Source organism: Haliaeetus leucocephalus, unplaced genomic scaffold (genome assembly GCF_000737465.1).
Source record: "Haliaeetus leucocephalus isolate CR32 unplaced genomic scaffold, Haliaeetus_leucocephalus-4.0 Scaffold196, whole genome shotgun sequence".
NCBI lineage: Eukaryota > Metazoa > Chordata > Aves > Accipitriformes > Accipitridae > Haliaeetus > Haliaeetus leucocephalus.
This window is the reverse complement of record NW_010972632.1, coordinates 463255-486595: the sequence shown is the minus strand read 5'-3', so window position 1 is coordinate 486595 and position 23341 is coordinate 463255. Positions and strand designations below refer to the sequence as shown.

Sequence of the window (23341 nt, the reverse complement as noted above, 5' to 3'; positions counted from 1 at the left end):
GGCAGGAAGGGCCTGTCTCATCCCTCTAAACTTGTCCAAGCGGGATGCTGGGGGTGTGTGTGAGATCCTGGCAGGGGAATGGTGGCTCCAGCCTGGCTCCGCAAGCCGGGCTCGCAGAGAGCGATGGCTGTGCCAAGCTTCTATGCCCTGGCATTTAGAAGTTGGCACTGGGCAGTGCCAGACTGACCTGCTGTCTCGCTTAATGGCTTTTGTGTGTGTGACACTGACTCCCGCAGCGCTGCACGTGTGTGCCAGCCTGGGTAAGCAGGTCAGACTCGCTCCTGCTCTCCCTTGCCCGGCCGTTACCTTCATCCTCCCTCCCTCATCCTGATGAGGACCCGAGGGGACTCAACTTAGGAGGAGGGATGAACACAGCTGAACTTCTGCTGCGGCAGAGGAAAGTCCCAAGGGGTGATCAGATAACCATCTACAAGCGTTTTCAGGGTGGAAACGGTGAGTTGAGAGGGAGAAATTGTTTAGGCTGAATGAAGGAGATATTATTAAAGTAACAGGACAGCTGAGCAAAGGGAAAATTTAGGCTGAGTTTAGGGAAATGTTTCTAAATATGAGCCTTGGAGCCGTCTCCTAGCAGTGGTAATCCTATTGTCTGAGTCGTTTCAGAGCAGGTAGTGTGCTAAAGCAGATGCCGTAGACAGCAATCCTGAAGTGACTGGGGGAAGGGCAAGACTATTAAGCAGAGAATTTTAATTTGTAATTTCTATGAATCACTTGGTGTGGGTCTCAACAGAAGCTCGCAGGCTGTGGCTGTATCAGCCATCACCCATGATATGTAAAATATGTGGGTGGGAGGAAGTGGGAAGGACACTGGGAACTTACCCTTGGGCAAGCTTACAATAATGAGACATAGTTCTTCATCTGTTGGGAATGATATGGGTCTAATTGATGATCAAAGCATTCTTTGTACCGCCTTAAGTGTAGGGAGAGAATTGCTCTTCTTTGCGTGGGGCAGAAAAAGGGGAAGCACTTTTTCACCTTATCTTTGGATACACCTGTTGGATAGACAGAGCTGCTGGAGATGGGGAGGAATGAGTATTTGATATATGGGATGAATCTGACACTGCCCAAGTCAGGGAAGAATTTGTACCTGGTTTAATAAAGAAAGAACAGTTTAAAAGAAAATAGAGAATAGAAGTAAACACGTGCTACTTTCCACACAGTGTCCACGGCAGTAAAGCTAACGGCAAGGTAATGAAAGAGCTCCAAGGGCTTTGAAGCCTTTGGTTGGGGGTGTGTGATGCGTTCCCCCCCAAAAAAGGCTGACTTGGGAGAAATAAGGGAAAAAAGAAGCATTTTGTAAGTTAGATAGAAATGAGTCTGTGGGACGTTACAGGCATGGACAAAGGTACATGTTGGAGAGGCAGTGGTTGTGAAGAGCAGAAAGAAAACCTGCTCCTTGGAGAAATGTTCTGCCACTGCCATAGGACCATTTGTATATTAGAATGAGAATATAAGTGATGTTCAAAGCTAGTTAAATAAACTAAACTCTACAAGTTTTCATCTAAAACTACTGAAATGCCCTTGGGAGGGTGATTACTCAGAGTCACCACAATTTTGGTCCAGGTGCTGGATTGTTCTTGCATTTATCACTATGCATGGCACTTTCCACTGTCTCTAGTCTCAGCCATCTTCCTACTCTGAATGTATGGAGATTTTCCTGCAATATCATTCATTCTGTTTATCAGCACCTGAAATGTGCAGGCGCTTCGAAGACGCATTCACTGTGCCCCAGATCCATCCCCCTCTCCTTTGTCTTTGTTTACAAAATTCCTGGAACAACAGGGCTGTGAGCCAGAAGAAGATTTATGGGCACTTATGTCACCTACCTGGTAAGCAGTAATATGGGGAACAGCAGTGCAAGAGTTGTCAGCATACGAATAGCCTGGGCCGAAGGTGCAGTAGGACAGTGGTTAAAGCAGTGTTAGAACATGAGGAGTGCTTCTTCAGAGGTATAAAATATGCAGTGTGTCTGGATTGGGGAGATGGCAGTAACCAGGGGAATGGGAGGCTGTCCTAAGCTGAAATTGGGTTCCCAAAAATCAGGGAGTTGGAGAAACTTAGGTGTAAATTATGGTCTGACTTATAGCTTTTAAGCCCCAGCTCTTAGGAGTAACAGTTTATGAGGTTGCAATCAGTCCTGCCCCTTTCTTTGCATGGGTCGTCTTAGCTCCTGCAAAACCTGTGAGGCCGGCAGTAGACAAAAAGATTAAATATGTACCATTCTTCTGCAGTTGGTAAACATAGAAATAGTGTTCGTCTTTGGTCTGGACCTACAGGTATTTCCTTATCAGACAGCCCAGTAGCTCGTCTAGTGCAATGTTAACTTCCCCACAACTTCTTCTAGTGCACTCGCTATTTTTCTCTGGTGGTGTGCTGGATACCAGGCACAAAGCACCTTCCAGTTCTGTAGAGTATCTCACAAGTGAGGTGGATTTCTTCCTACTCCCAGCTAGGGCCTGAAACACAAGGATTGCTTTTTGAATCATTGTCTGATACTGCTCAAACTGAAAAATGAAGCCAGTGTGATTTAAGATGCTGTCAAAGATGAACAAATACTGAAGTGCAGGGTAACACTGATGGCTAACACTGGAGCTGGCAGGACATCCGTCTCTAGGTAGTAGTGGGACTGAGGGTGGTGGTGAGTCCTGGAATTGGGCTAGTGATCAGGGATGAGAGTAGGGCTGGGAATCAGCATTGCAGTTGGTGCAGATGCAAAATTAGCTGTTGAATTCAGACTCAGTGGCTTGAAGTCCTCTAGGCAGTGTTGGGACCTCATCAGAGCTCCCAGTGAGCAGAGCCCAGAAGGCACTGGGATATGAACTTCCCCATGGCCCTCCAGGCAAGTACAGGAGGGGGAGGCTGGAGGTAGGTGATGCTCTTCTTCCTCCAGGATGAAGCCAATATCCCTGAGAAGTCCCCTTTGCTGGTGGCTAGTGCACGCTGTTCAGCCTCCTGTCCAAGCGTCATCTTCCTCCTAATTGCCTCACTGCCTTCCTCCTAATTGCCTCACTGCCTTCAAGACAGCTTTTTGTCTGGGACTGCAGTATTACAGGACTTAGTTTCCTCTTGCTGTCCTGAGCTTGGAGGTAGGGTTTTGAGGGCCTGCAAATACCTCCCAAGGGGCTATTGTGCAAGGCTGCCCAGCTGGCACAATTGCAGCAGAAGGAGGTACTGGCATTGGCACACGACAGAACTGCGCCCAAACTCGTGGGACCAGCTCCTGTTCTGCCTCAGTTTCTTTATCTGACCTGAAGATTGCCTAGCTTTGCTGTACACTGCCTGAGTAGTACTGTATTTACAGTTAGCCTGGTTGAATGCACAGTGACCTATTTGTGTACTTTCTGTATTTTGAAATATCGTCCAGAAATACCTTTAAATGCTGAGCTGTATTTTGCCTGTGCAGCCTAATAATTTTCTATTAATACTTATCTTAGATCTGATCCACATAAAAATGCAGTGTCAAATAAGGTTCCCATGATATTTTTAAGCAATCTAACCTTTGGTCCTGGCCAAATTCCAGTCTGAATAATTACTGTCTGACTACCTACATTCCTCTTGCATTTTCAGTTGGAGAAGTTAGCTTTCCCTTCCCATTTTAACAGAGATTGTGTAACATTGCTCTGCAGCACTAAGTAGATGCTGCATTCCTCTACAATGGTGGATATGTTTTATTGGTAAGCAAAATGAGATTATAGAGGTATAATGGTTTTACAGGCATGTTTATACCTAAATATAGATATGTCTGTAAAACCACTTTGTCTAATGGCCCTGTCACATATTATTTTCCAGGGAGTAAGGGACAATATAATAGTGTAGAGTAACGTGTAAAGGATTTTACTAACCAGACTGGAGTTTGGGATTTGCTAAATTGTTTTGGAGTGGCAAAATCACAGAAAAGACTCCAAACACTGTGTTGCCCCACACCACTACCAAGGGAAAAACCTGCTCATGTAAAATACTTTGTAATAAAATACACTGGCATGTTTTAAAAATAATTCTTGACTGGTGAAATTAGACTCTAGCAATATTAAAGTTACTTGAAACAAGTAAGGGCAACTTTTACAACTGCAGCCTTGTCAGATGTCTGTGAATTGCTCCATGTGTGAATTTCTCCATTTCTTTTCTTCACTGGAAACAAGAGCATCACTCAGAAGGAGGTCTGCATGATGCCTCCAGTGCTTCCTTGATTGGGTGCCTCAAACTTTTGCATTTGAACAGCGTAGAAATTAATGGATAAAACTTGCTGTTGTGTATGTAAACCCACATTTTTTATAATAGTTCTGGGGTCACCTTAATCTGATAATAAGTCTGTGCTGGTTTACCCCTGCCTCTCCTCTACTAGCACACATTCAAAAGGGGCTTGTAGTGAGCCAGACCAGAGAGGAAAGGGAGATGGGGTTTGTGTTGGGACATTTGTCCCTTTCTCCAACAGCCAGCACTTGTGTGTGAGCAGAAGTGTGGATAGTGGCTACTGCTTGTGAACAGAAGTCAGCCCCAAGGAGGGCAGGGAAGGGATTGTAACGCTGTGAGCACTTTGAGCAGCTCAACTCTGCACAGTGAAGCTGCTGCTGCCTTGTGGGAGCTGAATGGTGGAGACCACCACTCGGCCCTGGGTTAGGTGTGATTTATTGGTATTCCTCTGCCTTATCACATCCCTGGGTCCCATCCTGTGAGGGAGCCCAGCCTGGACCTGGTACCTGCTATTCCGTCAGAAGGACGCTGGTCTCTGGCATGCAGACCACCCATGGAGCACCTGAAACACATCATGAGCATGACAGAAGTGGTACGTGTGAGCAAGAGATGGAGGGAGAGCTGTCTTGGGTGGTACAACGCAAGCTACCTAAGCATTGCTCTGCCTGATCCAGAGGGGGCTTATGGCTGAGGATCAAAATTGGAGATGCCAGGTTGGCTGTGGAGGCACTGATGACCTCCTCTTTGCATTTGCCTCCTCCTTGCCCTGGCAGGTTGCTGCATATCTGGCCAAAGCCTGAGGATCTGGCACTGTACAGGGACCTCCATCATCTTGTGTTGAATGGAAGAATCTGCCTGGGGGGCGCATCCCACGAGCTAGACACCCAACAGATTGGCACCTATGTGCTCTTCAGGATCTGGTCTCTTTGCTGCTGCCTGGAGGTAGATGCTAGAGATTTATTGGCTCTGATGCAGGTGAAGAGAAGGGAATGGGTTTCTTGGCTGGCATTTTTCCCAGTGGGAGAATTCTGCATTTGGGCATGAAGGCAGACAGCTGCCATGATCGCCTGCATAGCTCCTGCATTGCTGCTATCCGAGCCATGGGCTGGAAGGCCCTGTAAAGTATTCCTGGTGGGAGAGGGGCTGGGAAAAACCTATGCTCTGCTCCCTGGGCATCACAGCTAGCCATTGCCTAACCAAGCGTAATATACTGTGTGAGTCTATGCAGAGGGATCGCAGGAGACATATTTTAAAGAGAACAAATATAGCATTAAAGTGAGTGAGCAAGAGAGTGAGAGACAGAGAGCGTATAGAGTGCATTAAAGTTAATAAAGCATTGCAGGAGCAGGGACTGCATTTCACTGTGAAGGAATCTAATTTAGTGACTCGTAATTGGAGGATAACAGTCCTGCCGGAATGAAGTTAGCTGTTCATTTTGCCAAACTCTCAAAGTCTCTTGGTTCTCCTTGTGAGCATCTCTTAGGAAGTGGATCCGTCAGAGAGTTTGGAATCGATTGGCACTTCACACCCGTGGTCCCTTTCAGCCTCCTAAGTGGATTTGGTTCCTCCGGTGCATATTTATTATCTATTTTATTATCTGCTTATTTATCTGGTAATTTCAATGCAGGATACATTCTCTCTGCTTAGCATGACAATGAGGGATCAGGTGCTGAGCCTGTGTGTTCTCCTGGGCAGGGCGAGATGGGGCCCCTTGCACCCTTTGCCTATGGGTGGCCAGTGTAGGTAGGACTGTTTCATGGACTTTCAGCTTCCCCAAAGTCTTGCCACCCTTGTCCCTGCTGCCGTGGCTTTCTGTTCATTTGATAGAGGCATGTGTAGCAGCAAAGAGTACAGAAGGGTCCTGTTTCTGGATCCCCAAGATCAGAGGTGCAGGGCTGGTGTATTTATTCCAAATGTGCTGGGCTGCTGAAGAACAGAGTTACGGGCATGAATAGCTGAGCAGAACCTTTTGTGCTGAGGGGGAGTCGTCTTTAGTTTGAAATGCCTGAAATCTCCTTGGGACAGCAGCATGGCCCTGGGTGGGCACACCGAGCAATGCTGCCTCCCATAGTGGGGTGGTGGGTGGACGGGGGGACGCTGCTCTGTTTTTGCCCCCAGACCAGGGTGGGTTCTGATATTTACACTGTATAGGTGCTGCAAGGATTAATTTGTTAGTGTTTGTAACGTGGCTTGAGGATGAAAAGTGCTGTGGAAATGCGAACTGTTATTAAAAAGAGACTGAATAAAGAAAGAGCTAGGAACAATCCCGCAGGGAACAGTCCTGCTCAGGCAGGGGCTGGAGAGATGACCTCATTGGGTTTTTCCATTTCTGCTGTTATGATTACAAAATAAAGTGGACATGTTCAGGGAAAAGATCGGTGTAACATCCCTGGCTGTAGTAGCTGAGGGTGAACCTTTGTAAGCTCTGTGGGTCTTTCTGCTTCTGGGCAAAAATAGCTGTCATATGGGCTTGGAGGGAATGTCTTCCCCACACTGCAGTGATCCAGTTTTCGCCACGACCACTGGGAAATTTTGTGTTCCTTGGTTTTTAAAAAGAAATGAACCTTGTATGTGTGAAAGGCGTATGGCTGACTGTACTACAGACTGGAGCTGTGTGTCCCCCGGTGGTAGGAAGGTTGTATGCAATGGATACGCACGTCCATATGCATCCAATGGCCTTGTCCATTTGTCCTCACTTTATTCTGGAGGAGCTGTGCTGAAAAAGTAAAAGGGAGTCCTTATCTGCCTGGTCCCTTCAGCCTCCCTGCCTATACCTTCAGCAGAAGGCCAAACTGATCACAAACACCAGTAATTCCTTTGCGATGAGGGTGAGCACTTAGACATGGGCTTGACATTAGCAATCCGTTTCACAAAGACAGCCGATCAGCCGTCAAAGGACAATTCTCTATCACTTTTGACTTGGGTCTCAGAGTGACATGGGACCTGAGAGATGACATGATCCCATCTTCTGCTGACAGCTGTTCTCTGAAGTAGAGACTGGACTGGTCTGCCCCCCTGACTTTAACAGAGCCGTGAATGTAGCCAAAGGGCTGGGCATCAGGCAAGAAGGACTGGTGGGAGGAGGGCTAGCGGCTGAGGAATATCAACGGATCTACCTTAAAGGCTGAATGCATGACTGACTTGTCAATTAATCACTTTCCCTTTCTCTTAATTTCCCCCCTTCCTTTTTTTCTTCTTCCTCACTCAGGGAGTGTAAGAGCCGAAGATGAGGCCCAGGGTGGAGTGCTACTCTCCAAGGTTTTGGCTGGTGCTGGCAGTCCTCGCGACAACAGGGAGTGGGGCCCATGCCCAGAAAAGCCACCCGAGCATTGGCATTGCGGTCATCCTGGTGGGGACCTCAGACGAAGTGGCCATCAAAGATGCCCACGAGAAAGATGACTTCCACCACCTCTCAGTGGTGCCTCGGGTGGAGCTGGTGGCCATGAATGAGACAGATCCCAAGAGCATCATCACTCGCATCTGTGACCTCATGTCAGACCGGAAGATTCAAGGGGTGGTATTCGCTGATGACACAGACCAGGAAGCCATTGCCCAGATCCTGGACTTCATCTCTGCCCAGACCCTCACTCCCATCCTGGGCATCCATGGAGGCTCCTCTATGATCATGGCAGATAAGGTAAATTTGAGCTTCCTTCCATTGCAGACCTGCAGATCAAAACTTAAACCAGAAAGAAATATCTTATTCTGTGATCCTCAGGTGTAGTCTCATGGGGCCGAAGGGTTGGGGGATTAGAGAGTCTCAGATTCAAAGAGAGATTAAAAGAGCTAACTGTGTGTAGCACTGCTGAGAAGAGCCTATTAATCATGTGGAATTATCTGCAACAGAGAAAAACTGAGGAGGGAAAGGAGCAGGTAGAAAAGAGCTGCAAAAGAATCAGCCCTTTTCTTCTTTCTTAGGAAGGGTAAAGAGGCCCTGACAATTGTGATTTATGTATTTTTTTTAAGGTTTTATTTTTACCTGTGTTTTACCTTAAAAGAGTATGCTAGCTTGGGTTTTTCCTGCATGCAGCTGGAGGACATTGTGGTATTTTCAGGGACGCTTAATACAGCTCTTACATCTTAATTGGAAAATAATTGAATCTTTAATAAAGCCATCTCCTCTCAGAAGTGTTCTTCAGCTTCTGAAGTTAAATAGGTGTTAGCTAAGCAACTAACCAGTTTGAACCAGTCCAGCTAAGTCTTTCTTTTTTCTACTGCACTACTTTATTCCTTCATATCACTGACATTTCGTTGTTTTCCCAAGCCCCAGCCAATCTTCTGGGGAATTACTACACAAACATGCCTTCCCACTACTGGTTTTGAACAGGACAAGATGCAGAGGGAGCAGCATCTTTGGCCAGCTGGTAACTCTCAGCTTAGGGAGCTTCCATGGGGTGTAGCTGGACCTGATACAAGTCTTCCCCTGGGAGGAACAGGGGACCCAGCAGTTCACACCTGAGTGTGCATTTGGCCAGATGGTGTGGCTAACAGTGGCCTCTGGGCTGCAGTGGGCCAGTGGGAATACCCGAGAGAAGTGGGCTGCCCTTTTCCCTGCGGGCTCAGTGCTAGACAGAGTTGGGGCCAAGCCCTTTGTTGAGAAGACCCTCTTGACCACACTTTGTGCGTTGCAAAGACGTAAACAGGGACACAAACCGATAGCCTTTTTCTTTTACCGGTCACTCTTAAGCGAATCTGAGACATTTAACTAGGCAGAATTGGGTCTAACTGAATGAAGGGGGAGAATTAAGCTGGTCACTGTGGCAGCTTTTCCTCAGAAAGAGATCTAGTGGGCTGAGAAATCCAGGCACTTTCTGTTTTATTTACCTTGTAAGTAAATAATCTAGTGCAGATTATTGCAGGTGAGTAGATCGGAATAAATTAATTACAGATTATTTTCTCACTCTTTGACCAACTGTTCAGTTGCCAAATAACATAAAGTTAATACACAGTGTTATTTTTTCATATCAGCCTTTGAACTAAAGTAGTCACTGAATAAAATAATCACAGGCCTTTTTTTCTCTCTCTCCTTGAATAGTTGCACATGCGCTAAAGTCATTCTACCCCATTCCACCCACAATAAAGCTTTTCTGTCCTGGAGGACAGTCAGGCAACAGTGCTGTATCTCGATGCTCTCCTGCCTGCTGCGTTGCATGGTTATCGTTGTCTGTGCAAAAGAGGTCTGAAGCATTACTTGATTGCTGCATTTCACACTTACGGTGGCATTTTGCATCATCTTTGAACAAGCGTAAGTGTTACTGATGCCAGACCTCCTAAGCACTGGGAAAAGTTCCTTGTGACTTTGAACGTGGCAGGCCAAATTCTGATTTCAGATTCCTGCAGTGTAAATCCAGCATAGCTCCATTGCCTTTGGCAGGATTGGATCAGATTTACGCTGCTGTAATTCAAAGAGAAATTTGGCCTATTGAACTTTGCGAAGATTTTTCTTTCTACCTATCTCTAGTCTCTCCTTGGGAAGGCAGCATCTCCCGTGACTGCCCTGTGTACCCCACTGGCTCGGTTCTAAAGAGCATTCTGGCAGGCAGGCAGCCCACGGCGAGCTCAAAGGTGGAAGCCTTATGAATGGAGACCTCTGTTTTATCAAACTCCTTTTTTTTTAGTTTTGCAGACAGGAGAAGCAGGTTATGTACAAAGATCTGCAGTTTTAGGAAAGGCCAAGATTTCTTTTAAACATACATTGAAAAGGCTGACCTTTACAGCTTCTGATTCACAGGTGTGTAATCTTTAATGGATAACATTTATTTGATGAATTGAATTAAAATATGGTAGAGAGTAAATACATTGATATTCTACTAAAAATACTGCAGTCAGCCTGGTAAGTCCTTAAACAATCCGTTTTCCACAGAGGGCCTTGACAGAGGCTTTGCTTTTAGTGACTGTTAGTCATGTTCTTTGCAGATGAGTTGTGTGGCTGGGGTTTGATCCTGCAAGCATGGATTGCTTCTTTCTTTTAGCATCCCCTCAATGCCCACAGCAGTCAGCTGTGATCGAACTTGCTCAGCATTTCACAGGTTCAGACCTGCACTTACAGCTTCGTTATGCTCCCTGTGTGTTTGTGATCAGTAGTGCCAATGCAAACCTAAAGAATGCTACAAACCACTAATGCCTTGGTGTGACAGATAAGCCCCTCTTCTCTGGCGGTTGATGCAAAAAACCTGCTCAGTCAAAGCGCCTTCCCTGGAGTAGCACGTGAAATTCTGTTTCACCTTCAATGAAGGTTTAATAAGTGTGTCTGGGAGGAAATTGGGGTCCATGTGTAAAAAGTGCTTTGTAATAACTGTGAAGCTGGTAAATTGAGACACGAAAGGGCAGGCAAAAAGGAAAAAAAAAAAGAGGATTTCAAGCCTGAATTTTCTTTTCTCCTCTCAATATTTCTGTCTATATAGTATGATGTGCACCATAGGCTGGCTTCATCTCACTTAACATGCATCTGGAGGTTTGCTACCTGCGGGCTAGAGGTCTGGGCATCTTTACAATCAGTGGGGAAGGAGGCACCACCTGAGGACAATTCATCCCACCCACCTCAGGGTGCAGAGAAATGCTCACAGGACAGTCCTGTGTCTCCCCACTGATTACTGAAGAAGGCTGTACCCCAACTTTCTTGTGATGCCTCAAGTTAAATGCCATGAAACCTGCCCTAGGTGTAACATCACAGGTGGAAGTATGTTGCTGAAGGTATAACATCTGGATTTCCTGATTGTTCTGTTCGAGCTCATGCACTTTAATATTGCATTTGATTAGATTTTGTAGATAACGTTTATATCTTCTTGTTTTGCCTTTTTCCTCTGAAAAAAGAGTATATAGGAATTTGCATATGTTTTTCCTGTTGCTCTCCTTGGTGCTCATGTCTCTAATCCTACCTGTTTAGCTGTTACAAAGTGTTACATTTATTCTCTGCCTAATTTGGCATCAGAAGAAAATGACCAGATGATCTATGTGCACACTACGGTCTGGGTTTAGTTCCAGGAAAACGGTGAAGCATAGACACACGATGCGCCTCACTTGAGCTCTGGAGAGACCACTTTGCTGAGGGAGAGTCTTGTCATAGCCGGTTCAGTCCCTTTAGTCTCTGACGAATGTGCCAGCCGTGATGCCAAACAGCACGAACTGCAGCAGTCATTTTGTCGGGGCTGGGTGGCCTGGGAGTGTTGGCTGAGGGGGTCCAATAGCCCTTGCGTTAGCTCCTCTCAGAGGAGCAAGCCCCGCAGCTGTGGGGCAGGGTAGGAGAATGATCGCAATGTTTCGGCCCTACAAGGAGGCACCTGGTCCTTGTTTTGGTGCTGGCACCTAGAAAAGGGACTAGGACGATAGCATCTTCTCACCTGGACCTCTGACGAGAAAGGGAATAGCATGGGTCACTGATGATCTGTGTTCAATCTGGAATAGGTGAGATGGAGAGGAGAGAAATGTGCACCACCACCAATGCTCGGTTCTTGCGATCCAAGAACTTTGCTTGTGGAAGCTCTGTGGTCTCTTTGGTTTGCCTGAAGTTGCCGCAATGACCTTTCTTTTTAAAGCTTTATGTTGCCTGATCTTAAGCGTTAGTTTGCGTTGTCCGGAGGACTGCAATGCACTCGTGACCAGTGAGCATGCCTGCTCCCATTCCAGTGTTTAAAATAATTTCTCCTTTCTCCCCAGTTGTTTTGAAAGCAGAAATTCAGTCCTATCACAGTGTGGAAATAGCTGGCAGATAGGGATGGTCTGTGTTAGGAGACTGATGGTGGAAGGAAACCTTTGAGGCTGCAAACCAAGCTTCAGTTCAGATAAGCACACAAACCAATATCTTGTGTTTGCAGACCTGAGACTGGAAATCTGGGCTGGGCTTTTCATTGTATTTTCAATATTACCTAAAAACACTTCTGCCCAGAACTAGGAGGTAAAGGAGCAGTTGCAGAAAAGGAAATAACAATAAGATTGTACATTTATAGGTACCTTAAGAGAAGAGCAAATTGTTGTTCAGATTTAGGACACTTACTGTGTTGGAAAAGATTTAGCTTCTTGCCTAAAAAATGACCACACCATTTGGCTGACTGGTCTGTTTTGTAATGATAGACTATTTTTTTTTTAATAATGGAAAAAGTCAACTTGGTGATAATGAAAGCAGAAAAGCTAAGAGCAGAAAATGCCTTGGGTTCTCTTACAGCACAGCTGGTGACCATCATTTTTGGTGGAACTGTCCCTCGCTATTTCTCCACAGTCACATTGTTTTGCCAAAGCTTCTTGTCCTGTGCAGCTTAATAGTAACACAATGGTGCACAGTGCACAGGCAGCACCCAGGAAAAATATTGGAAGAGGATGATTATGTTTTCCTAGCTGAAAATCATTCTTCTCTATCTCTGCATCCCTTGCTATTTTCTGCAGGGCTTGCCTGCACAGGGTAGCCATACTGATGGAAATAAAATGCTAGGAAAGAATGATCTGTTAAATTGTGCTGTGCCTGTAATAAAATCTGTATAAAAGCTGCATGAAACTAACCTGAAATCTAAAATCCATGATCGTTCTAGGCCAGATTCTCCTTCCTTTTCTCACACAGCATAGAGCTGACTTTTCTGCTAGTCCCTCCACTACCTTGCTCTTTTTTCCCTGTTCATGCCAAAGCTGCAATTTCTCCTCTGCCTTTCCATCCCCGCTTCATAAATCCCTGTCCCCTTTCTTTTTGTTTTCTGTCAAGGTTCCCAAGATGTGTTGTCTCTCTCTCTTTCAATGCTGAAGGTTGCTGTGATTGCTCCATACCTGGGCCATGCTGCTGCAGCAATGAAATTCTTTGGTATTTTGGTGGGGGGCAAGTCCAAACTCATACAATGGGTATAAAGCACCAGGGAAGAAAACTAGCTGCTGGTCAGAGTGCAGGAAAGTGATGCTGCAGGTACAGGGAATCCAAAACTAGTTGAATAAGCTGAGCACCTAGATACACACTGAAACCAGGACAAAGTCAAAGACACTGGGACAGTGCTGCTAAAAGCAGAACATCTGTAATTAAAAGGAAAGCACTTTCACTCTCAGGTTTCCAAAGGTTAAATAATAGAGATGCATGGGGAATGCAAACCCCATTTTTTGGATGTAAATTTGTTTCATTTCCATTAGGGATGACAACTGAAATTTTTAGAGCCCTTGTGTGAAGGAAATTCAGTTAAAAAAACAAACCAAAAACCCCACCCAAAAGAAAAAGTTCCCTTTGAATGGATTATATGAACTGAAGTGAAATATATTCCAAACAAAATGCTGCCTGGGGGGGTGGGGATGGAAAAAACACATTTTGATCTGCAAATGTTGAAAGACCATGGTTCAATGTTGTTAGAAGGTTCCTACCCCTTTTTTCCATCCAAAGCAAGATTATATGCAGTTCACGTAGTTTCACAAAGCATTTTCTTTTCTCTGAAACTGCATTTGATGATAGTAATAGTTTAAATGTTTCTTAGACTAATCTAGTGATTAGCAAAGACAAGTTTGATTTTAAAAAATAAAAAAAAATCAGCAGTTTCCCTTCAAGCATTTAATAATTGAGGACATGATTAATACAATTCTTTTGCTTTTGGTACTCAGCTTCCTTTTGCTGCCAAAGGAAAGCTCTGTGTAGCTCGAAAAATGAACTAAATTTCGTGTGTCCTCTAACTACGAGTCTGCTGCAAAAGTTGGGGAGGGAGAAGAAAGGTAGGTCACAGAGATATAGAGAATATTGTTTTGTATGCCAGTGTTGTTTTTCCCTTGAGTATACACATGTAATAGCAGGCCAGGTGGATCAGTAGTTTATGTTTATATCTGTGTCTAATCCATCCATACAAAATTACATTTTTTCCTATAAAGGAAGGGAACATAGGTAGTGTATTTCTGTGGAGTTTAATTAACATCTGAGAATTTCCCTAGAACAATTTTTATTACTTTACAAATAAATTACAGCACTTAAAATCCCTCAGTTATTAGGAAACCTGGAAATGAACTTTTAAGAGCTTTAACCTCTCCCCAGGGCCATTAAATCCTTCAAAGTTAACTCTCATTTTCTAAACAAGAGCTCAAGTACTCTCGTCAATATTATTTTGATGAAAAAAATTACTTTTCAAAGAAATGTATTGTTTCTTTTATTAAATTTCCTATTAAAGTAGTCTGCTTTTTTAATTTTTAAAGTTTCCCTCTACTTAATCTCCCATTTGCTTGGGGGGAACTCCACTTCAAGGCCTTCACTTTTTTGGGGGGTATTGTTTTCAAAAGTCACAAGAGAAAAATATGGAGTCTGATTTTTTTTTTTTTTTTTTTTTTGTCACTTAAAAAGGTAGCAAGAAATCCCCTTTTTTAAAAGTAATCTTATGGAAATGTAACTTTCCCTGAAATATTCCCATTGCTGCTTCTCCCCTCTACTAATTTCTGCTGGATGCACTTCATCTCTGCCCTGAGCCTCAGAAATGCAGAGCCTTGGACACCTGAAGCCTGAAGGCACCATCTGAGCTTGAGTGTCACAGGGCTGGGGAGGAGAAAACCAGGAGGGACCCTGGTGAGGCTCACACCCTGCCAAGGTGCCCAGGGGCGCTTTGGGCAGCGGCAGTGCTGGGGCAGGGGTAGGATGCTGAAGGAGAAGACAACTCCCAGACAACAAATGCCAAGCAAAACTGAAGTCTGATTCCTTTACATCAGCCTTTTGTAGCTATTTATAAGCCTGCTTTATTTTGGGTCACAGAATTCTTCTTCTAGGAGTTCTGTTAGTTTTCTTCTGTTGTTATAGTGATGTTTTCTTTCGAGTGACAGAAGACCTTTCTGAACGCAACCGCTGCAACCTACCTGAGGAAAAAGAGAGGCTGAATTAACCTCTTTCCTACTAATATTTAAAAGCAGTGTTGCCATTGTCTACCTGGAAATAGAGGTATTGAAATATCTGTGAGGAAAAGGTTGATTTCCACGCAGCTGTGACCTGGCAAGTAATGGGGCTTTTGTGTAAAAGTTCATTCTTGCTAGATTTCTAGCCTTGATTTTCACACTGATGATGTTTAGGTAGATCTCCAAATCTGCGAGCACTTATCTAAAGAAAATCTGGGAGCTTAATGAGATCTGACCCATAGTTATTTATAATCATTATTATAACCCCTTTCTTCAAAACAAAAAAAACCAGCACAAAAGTATTAAATCAATTTGTGCCATCCCCAGCCGGACAAGGAGATTAGTTTCTTCATTCTGGAGCAGGCAGTCCTTTATTACAACCCTAAGCAGTTACTTGTCTCACAAAATCTAAATTAATTACACTCAAATTTGTCCCTACCCTAAACTGGCCTCAAAATGAAATTGAAAACACGGAGTGTGAAATTGCCCGATGCTGCTGCTTTAGATCTGCGTGTCATTCCCCAGTAACTGCAGGACAGAGAGAAACAATTCTTTCCAGGGAATCTCTTCTTCTCTTTGCTTTTTATTTGCTTCATTAACCAAGTTTGGAGGGGATGGATTATGAAGGAAGTTAAGGGAATTACGTATACACAGGCTGGAAAAAAACAGGATACAGAAAAAGATATAATTGTTGTCTGTGAGTCTGTTAAAGGTCTGGAGGAACTGATACATGAAGAAAGACTGAAACAGCTATATGTACGTATTGTAGGTTGGCTGAACAATGAGTCAGGGTATGATTAATATATGTAGTGAATAGAGGTAAACTAAGATTAGAGAAAATAATGCTTGGTGTAGCTGCCAGAAGTAGGAGCGGCAGGATAAAGTTGAGAAAAGATATTAAATGATATATTATGGTTTGTTAAATGATAATATTAAATGTTACATATGTGCATCAAAAAAAAAGTTCAGTCACTGAGGTTTTTTTAGGATGTGCTCTAGCCTCCTTAGGGAAGAGCATGGAAACCATGTTGCTGCAGCTGTTTTGAAGCAGGACTGAACTAAGGGCTGGACAATGTGTTATAGCTACAGTGGAAGAGAAATGGGATGGGCAAGATGAGAGACAGACAAGGATACTTCTTCTGGATTGTGGAGGGGGAGTGGGGGGAAGAGTAAGTTCTGAGACTGTGTTGTGGTTTACCCCCAGCCAGCAACTAAGCACCACGCAGCCGCTCACTCACTCCCCCCCATGCAGTGGGATGGGGGAGAAAATCGGGAAAAGAAGTAAAACTCCTGGGTTGAGATAAGAACGGTTTAATAGAACAGAAAAGAAGAAACTAATAATGATAACACTAATAAAATGATAACAGTAGTAATAAAAGGATTGGAAAGTACAAATGATGCACAGGGCAATTGCTCACCACCCACCGACCGACACCCCGCCAGTCCCCGAGCCCAGTTCCTATACTAGACGTGACGTCGCATGGTATGGAATACACCGTTGGCCACTTTGGGTCAGGTGCCCTGGCTGTGTCCTGTGCCAACTTCTTGGGCCCCTCCAGCTCTCTCGCTGGCTGGGCATGAGAAGCTGAAAAATCCTTGACTTTAGACTAAACACTACTTAGCAACAACTGAAAACATCAGTTTTATCAACATTCTTTGCATACTGAACTCAAAACATAGCACTGTACCAGCTACTAGGAAGGCAGTTAACTCTATCCCAGCTGAAACCAGGACAGAGTGACTGGAAAAAAATACCCTAAAGGGTCTGTCAAGGCAATTTTTCTCTGTGCTTTGGAAATAGCTTCTAGCTGTGTATCTGTGAGGTTCCTGATAATAACGATATATGTTTCAGAGGAGGCGGGGGTGAGAAGGAATCAAGGACATGGGGAGTCTAAAGGTGGGCAGGGAAAGAGCAAAAAAGGCAGGTACACGAGGAAGACTGATCTAAAGGGTGCCAGCAGAATCAAGCAGGTCTAGTAGACCCAAGTCCTCACTGCAGCTCTGCTGTAAAACATGACTTTAAGACAGTTGCTGAACTTCTGCCTACAGCAATTTGCCCCTTGCAAGAAGACCATAACAGTGTTTTTGTAAAGTACTTTGAGCTCTACAAAAGGCAAATGCTACCTAATTGCTAGGGAGCAATTAATGGATTTTTCTAGCTGAAGTAAATACAATGCTTGATATGAAAATCTGGACTCCAGGAGGAGAAGCTGTAACCCCCATTAGAGGTGGCTTGAATAGCTGCGGCATGCAGGAGAACTTTCTGTATGCAGAGTTGATAGTACCGTCTATTGTAAGCTTGCCCAGCATTCCCCATTATAACATCCTCTTGGGGGTTTCCTGTAACTTTGCCAGACTATGACTGTTTGAGCAAAGTTTCCTATGCCAGGTGTATGCCTCAAGCTGATTGATTTATTTCGCTATTTATTTGGAAAATAAAACGGCGCTCTCTGCAAATGTGGCACAGGGAGAGACATGATTCACCTGTGTTGCAAGTGCTGGCATGTTTTCCTCCAAAGGCTCTGCCTGACCACCACAGGTCCTCAGAGCAAAGGCACAGGTCTGGAGGGGGCGTCTTGCAGGGGAGGACTTTTAACCAGAAATGTGCTTTTGCTACCGCTGCATAGGTTGTCCCAAGTTTGGCCTTGTTATAAGCATGAGAAACTCTACGTGCAGCAGAGTCTTTTTAGAGGTTTGCCACCTATCTTGAAAAGATCTTGTCCTTGCAAACTGTGCTTCAAACCTGCACCTGGACTTGGGGGCTGCACGGGCCGTGCTGGGGCTGGAGCTCTCCTGTGGGGTCCTGGTGGGATCCAGCCAGGAGAAAACGCACTGTGCAGCAGGGTATCTGGGCTGGAACATGGGTGATGGGGGGGCACAGGGGGTGTGATGAGGAGCTAGTGCAGGGGTGTTGCATGTGGAAGAGACTCTGAAACAAGGAGATGGGCGGGGGGCTGGAAAAAGGTGGGAAGCAGGAGATGGGGAATAGGAAAAGGCACAGAGGGAGAGGAAAGAGGAGGAGACGTGCCTGCCCAGGCGATGCCGCCTGCGCGGGTGATGCTGCTTGGCTGGCCGCAGGAGCAAGAGGTGGGGAGCGGGGGGGTGGCGGAACTGCTGAGCAAACAGGCCGTGGGTGTGCAACACGAGTGGAAAGCCTGTTGGGTGGAAACTGGGCAAGGAGAGCACGCCTGGGCCGAGGCAGGGCAGTGGGACTGGGCTGTGGTGCTTCCCCTGTGAGCGCTGCCTCCCGCTCCGGTCGGACAGAAATATTCCCTCCCTGCTCTGCACTGAGCCACAAAGGGAGTCAGAAGTGGCTCCGTGGGGGGGACGGGAACGCTGGCATCTGTGCTCCCCCCTGGGGGGAAGGCCAGTGGGTCTCCCAAAGCGTGCCTGGGGCTGGCTCGGCTGTGCCCCCTCTTTTCCAGCACACCCTGTGCCGGGGCCCCAGGCCTGGTGGGGAGAGGGAAGAGCTCCTGGGAGGAGGGGGCAAGCCCCCCACAGGCTCCACTAGCTGCCTGGCTTGGGCAGGGTGGTCACCACCAAGCCTCTGTGCTGGAGGGGACAGGCAGACGCCGTTAGGAGGATGCTCTGTGATGGAGCTGCTGGCTCCTCCAGGTGTGTGCTCGTGCAGCGCAGCGCTTTGTCCTGGCTCCTGCTCGGGCACTCGATTTGCTGCTCGCTTTCTGCAGAGGCAGAGCTAGAGCTGTACCCTTAAGCCCCCCCGGGCAGCAGTATGGAGGTTTGGGATGAAGAGCCGCACAGCGTGGCTGGGCCACCGGGCTGGGCAATGTGTCCACGGGGCTGCCAGCCTTGCTGGGTCTCAAATCCTGCTCCCCTTCCCCTCCTCTCTCTTCTCCCACTTCCCTTTCACCCCCTCCTGCCTGTCACTCTACCCATTTCTTAATTGTTGTTTGCACTGTGCTTTGAAAATGCAGCGTACTGAGTAAAGGTTAAGTGTTTTTATTATTATTATTTCTCCTTTTTCATTTGCATCCCTCACCCTCTCTGCTCTCACTATTGTGGCTTCCAGAGAGAACGTGTGGGCTTACATTATTTATAGCTGTGTGAGAGTAATTACAGAAATGATTTAATTACTCAGTTAATACTGTTCTCCACATCACCAGCTTGACAGGCTGGTGATCCTCTTACCACAGCCGAACATGCAGTCTAGTGTTGTCTATACCACGTCATGGACGAGCGGGTAAGGGGACGTGAAGCTTGGGGAAGGGTTCGTAACAGCCTCGCACATCGCTGGTTATTCCTGCTGGGCTAAGGGACGAGGCCGCTGAGCCCATGGGGACCTGGCCAGGAGCAACGTGTGGTGTCACCTCAGCTGGGGCAGAGCTGCCCATGAGATGTGGTGTGCGGTGAGGATTTGTGGCTCCCGGCTGATGGAGGCTGCCTCCAACACAAACCTGCTTGAGCTGAAGTGTCAATGTTTGGTGTGCTGCATTAACCAGTTCTTCACATCTATCAAAGGTCAGAGATCTGAGAGGGTTTTATTGTCTTAACTTCTATTTAAGCCTACCAAATCATAGGGCTCACACACCCTGCATGGGGCTGAGTGCAAGGTAAAATTACTATCGCCAGAAATGTTCTTCCTTGCAAGTGGCCGCACGTAGCTCTGACCATCTTGAAATAAATGAATTTTCCCTCCAAAGGGGATGGCCTCCTCTTGCTGAGACTCCCCCCATTGGAAATACAGTGTTTCCATCACTTCCAGTTCAGGAAGGCTTGTGGGGAGCAGGGAATTTCCTGTTGCTGGTGCAGTATGGAAGGAGGTTGAGAGGGAAGAGTACATGCTTTCCTTCAGGGGATGCAGTGAGCCGATGGTTACCAATACCTTTTAGCTATCTACTAGAGACAGTTAAAAAAAAAGGCAACCCACAAATGACCTAGTGAGCTCGGGAGAAACGTAAGGAAGATGATCCTCTTCTGAAGGTACTGTAGATAAAAAGGAGGAGTCAATGGATTCTTAACAAAGGAGGCAGTCGCTCGGGAAGTGGAGAGAGAGGCTCTTGTGGGATAATGGCGCATTTGTCAGATAACAGTGAATGGAGAGAGCATCTCTCAGAAGTGCCTGCCTTCCATGCCTCCTAGTTGCTGGCTCCATGTGGGCTCTGTCACGGCCCAGGCTGTGGGCCAGGCTCAGCCTGTTCCTCGGTGTGCAGGGCTGAGTGGGCATTGGGAGGGTTGGGAATTGGTAGCCTTGGGGCTGGTGGAGTGGGACACCTTTTCCATGCAGCACTGCCTGCCAAGCTGCCAGGTGCAGGACACCTGGTATCTGAATGGGCTCTGCCTACCTCCCAGGAAGTGGTGGTAGTTGAAGAAGTAGGCTAAGGTGTTTTGAGTGTGAACAGTGATTATAGGTGCCTTTTTTTTTTTTTTTTTTTTTTGACATCCAACATGAGACAGGTTAAGGCAGCCCAAATTTGAAAAAATGCTGGGCATGTCCACTGTCTGAAACTTGGGCCTTTCATGTTGTATCTCTGAATGGACACCCAGAGTCCCTCATCGCTTTTGCAAATCCACACTAGAGGGTTTTTCTTTTTTTTTTTTTTTTTTACCCCTATCTGGCACACTTGAAAGTGAATTTTATGACCTGACATTGGAACAGCTTGTTGAGAAGACAGAGTAAGTGGAAGGGCGATGGAACAAGTAATTTTGTCAGCTCCCATATGAATGAATCCTGTTTTCAGTGGATTCACATCTCATGGTTAATTGACTCTTTAACTGAATTATATACTAAGACTGTAATGTGAGCTCAGCCCTTAGTAGACACCAGAGAGTCCACAGAGGAGAGAACTTGAGCTGGGTGAAGAGATTTCAGAAGAGCTGAACTCATCCTTCCCCCAATGGTGAGGACCAGGAGCATTAAAAGGATCTCATTTCTCTACCCTCTGCCTTGTTTCAACTAGAAGATGTCCAGTCCAAATAAGTGGGTGTGCCCATAGCAGCTTCAATTTTTCAGGACCTGGCTACACCTCCTCCCTACAATAATCCCATTTCCCCCCGGTCTCATATTGCCTCTCTCCCAGTTTCCACTGTCTTTTATACCTGCTGGCTGGGCAAAAGAGAGATGTACTGTGGTGCCCGGGGGGTTCTGTATATAGGGGCTGCCCACTACAGGCATGCTGCCAGGTTAGGATGAAGTTTATTTGACTGCCTAGTGAGCCTTTGTCTGTGAGTGGGTGAATCATACACACTGCTGTGGGGCCAGACAAAGGCTTTGGGACTGCATGCAGTTGCAGGCTGTATTTTGTATAGTACCGTAATAATTTAATTCTCCTTGAGTCCTCTGCCCCTTTGTCAAATCAAGTGGAAATTGGCTAGCAGGTTCAGGAGTTACTGGGAAGCCTGACTCATGTAAGCACAAACACACACGCCAAGTTTGCTAGAGCTTCATTTCCTAGAGAAAATAAGCTAAAAATGCACACACAAGGTGGGCAAAGCCCTGCATCGGAGTGTCTCGGGAGCTGTGATTTCTGCACAAGTGACCCATGCACAGCATGGCCCCAACACGCTTGCAGCGTGCTCACCCTCCCTGCCACGCGTTCCCACGGTGACTCACGCTGATTCACCCCAGCATGGTCCCGCTCTGTGATTCGCGTAGACAAGCATGTAATGCAAGCGGCACTGTCTCTCGGGGCTGGACGTTCAATTCACACTTGTGCTCAGCACACATGTGTGCACTCTGTGACTCATGCTATCGCACCGCGGTGGCTTGGATTGCAGCAGCAAATGAGACATAGTCATGAACAGACACTTGCTCAGCGTCGCGTGCTCCTATCGGTTAGCTTTTGAAGGAGAACATGGTGCAAGGCTTGGAGATTTTAATATTTCTATCCAAAACCAGACCTCTTGAGAAAAGAAATTAGTCTGATGACAGCAGCAGTAATTGGATTATTCTGTTAGTATCCTCTGTGGAAGAGGAGGGCACGTGCCTTTAACTATATTTTCAATGCAAAGACTTAAAAATTGCACTTAAAATGTGAATTGCACCTTGGTTTTCTTCATAACTGACAAGCAGACATCTGTTTTCTGCCCCACTTTTTTCTGCCTTTGGGCTGGCTGAGCTTTCTGTCTAGCCTTATTCATAGCCTTGTGGTAAGGCTACAACAAACTGTGGTGGTTTGGGTTCTTCAAGTGGCACTGAAGGAGATCAGGGCGTGCTCTAACCAGTGGGTGCCTTGGGTGGGCTGAGGAGGAGCCAGCCTGAAGGTGAAAATAAGGGAGTACGTATCTCTTGTTCTACAGGAGGGGGTGTGCTGAAAGGGCTAAACCCCTGGGAAGGGGAGAGATGGGAAGGTCTGAAAGGCGTAATGAGATGAAGAGTGGGGCAGGGAAGTGCACAGCGAACTTTGGACGTGTCTCTGAGTAGCAAGTCCTCCTCGGGTCTATGGGCTAATCTCCTGCAGTTGCAGTCTGAACACCAAAATAATTTATAATGGGGCTGACAAAGTTTGGAGTATGTGCCTGCCTGCAGGAGACAACGCTGCTGAGGTGGAAGGAGATGGGAAGGAACTGGACAGAAGATGAACCAGCCAACCTTCTCCTTCTGCTAGTTTCAGTCACCTGACAGACTCCCCAAAATCGTGTGGCCTCCCTCTCTTTTGTTTTAAAAGTCTCTGATTATCTTTTGATAAACTTTTGCTTATTTGGAATCTGCCAGATGAGTTTTGCTGGTCTTTGGGCACATCCAAATGTTTGATACAGCCATTACCTGGCCAGAGATGTAATTTTTTTTGCTAGTCAGTTGGTTCCTTAATTTAGATTTAATAAGTCACTTTGTGCTCCATTAATTAGGCCTTCATGCAAAATGTTTAATGCCAAAGTGTGCTCGCCTGCAGATGGTGGAACAGCTTCATTTAGGTAATGGCTGGAGACCTCACCAGGCTGCGCCGTTCCTTGTGCCCATGGTCCATTCTCCCCCAATGAGCCATGCTGCCGTTAACCTTCGCTGTCTCCATGTCCTGGTGTGAGGCCACGGGGCTCATCTTCACCAGGGCTTGTCCCAGCCGTTCTCTCTGTCTGATCCCTCTGCCCTTGCCTGAGCTCCCTGGGAAGATTTTATGCTCACATGCGGATTTTAAGTTTCATCTGCTTAATTGTTATAAACTGAAGCTGTGGCTGGCAGCTTTCTCACCAGAGGCAAAACGGGCTGGCAAAAACATGCTGTGATACTGACCACCGGGAGGAGAAGCGGAGGTTGTGAGTGGTATTTGTCTCCTGCTGTGCTTAGGGCCACATTTCTATCCTACAGTGTTGGTCGCTGGTCACTGTACTGGTCCAGCAGTGTGTTGCTCTA

At 46.2% G+C, this 23341-nt stretch overlaps 1 protein-coding gene across 1 annotated transcript in view; it reads left to right on the top strand.

The window, feature by feature from the left end:
* GRIN2B (glutamate receptor, ionotropic, N-methyl D-aspartate 2B) overlaps positions 1 to 23341 on the top strand; it is a 205203-nt gene that overhangs the window by 29195 nt on the left and 152667 nt on the right. The window contains exon 2 of the mRNA XM_010565845.1: positions 7418 to 7846. Within this exon, the coding sequence (XP_010564147.1) occupies positions 7436 to 7846 (411 nt within the window). The 5' untranslated portion in view covers positions 7418 to 7435. The remainder of the gene's footprint in view (positions 1 to 7417; positions 7847 to 23341) is intronic.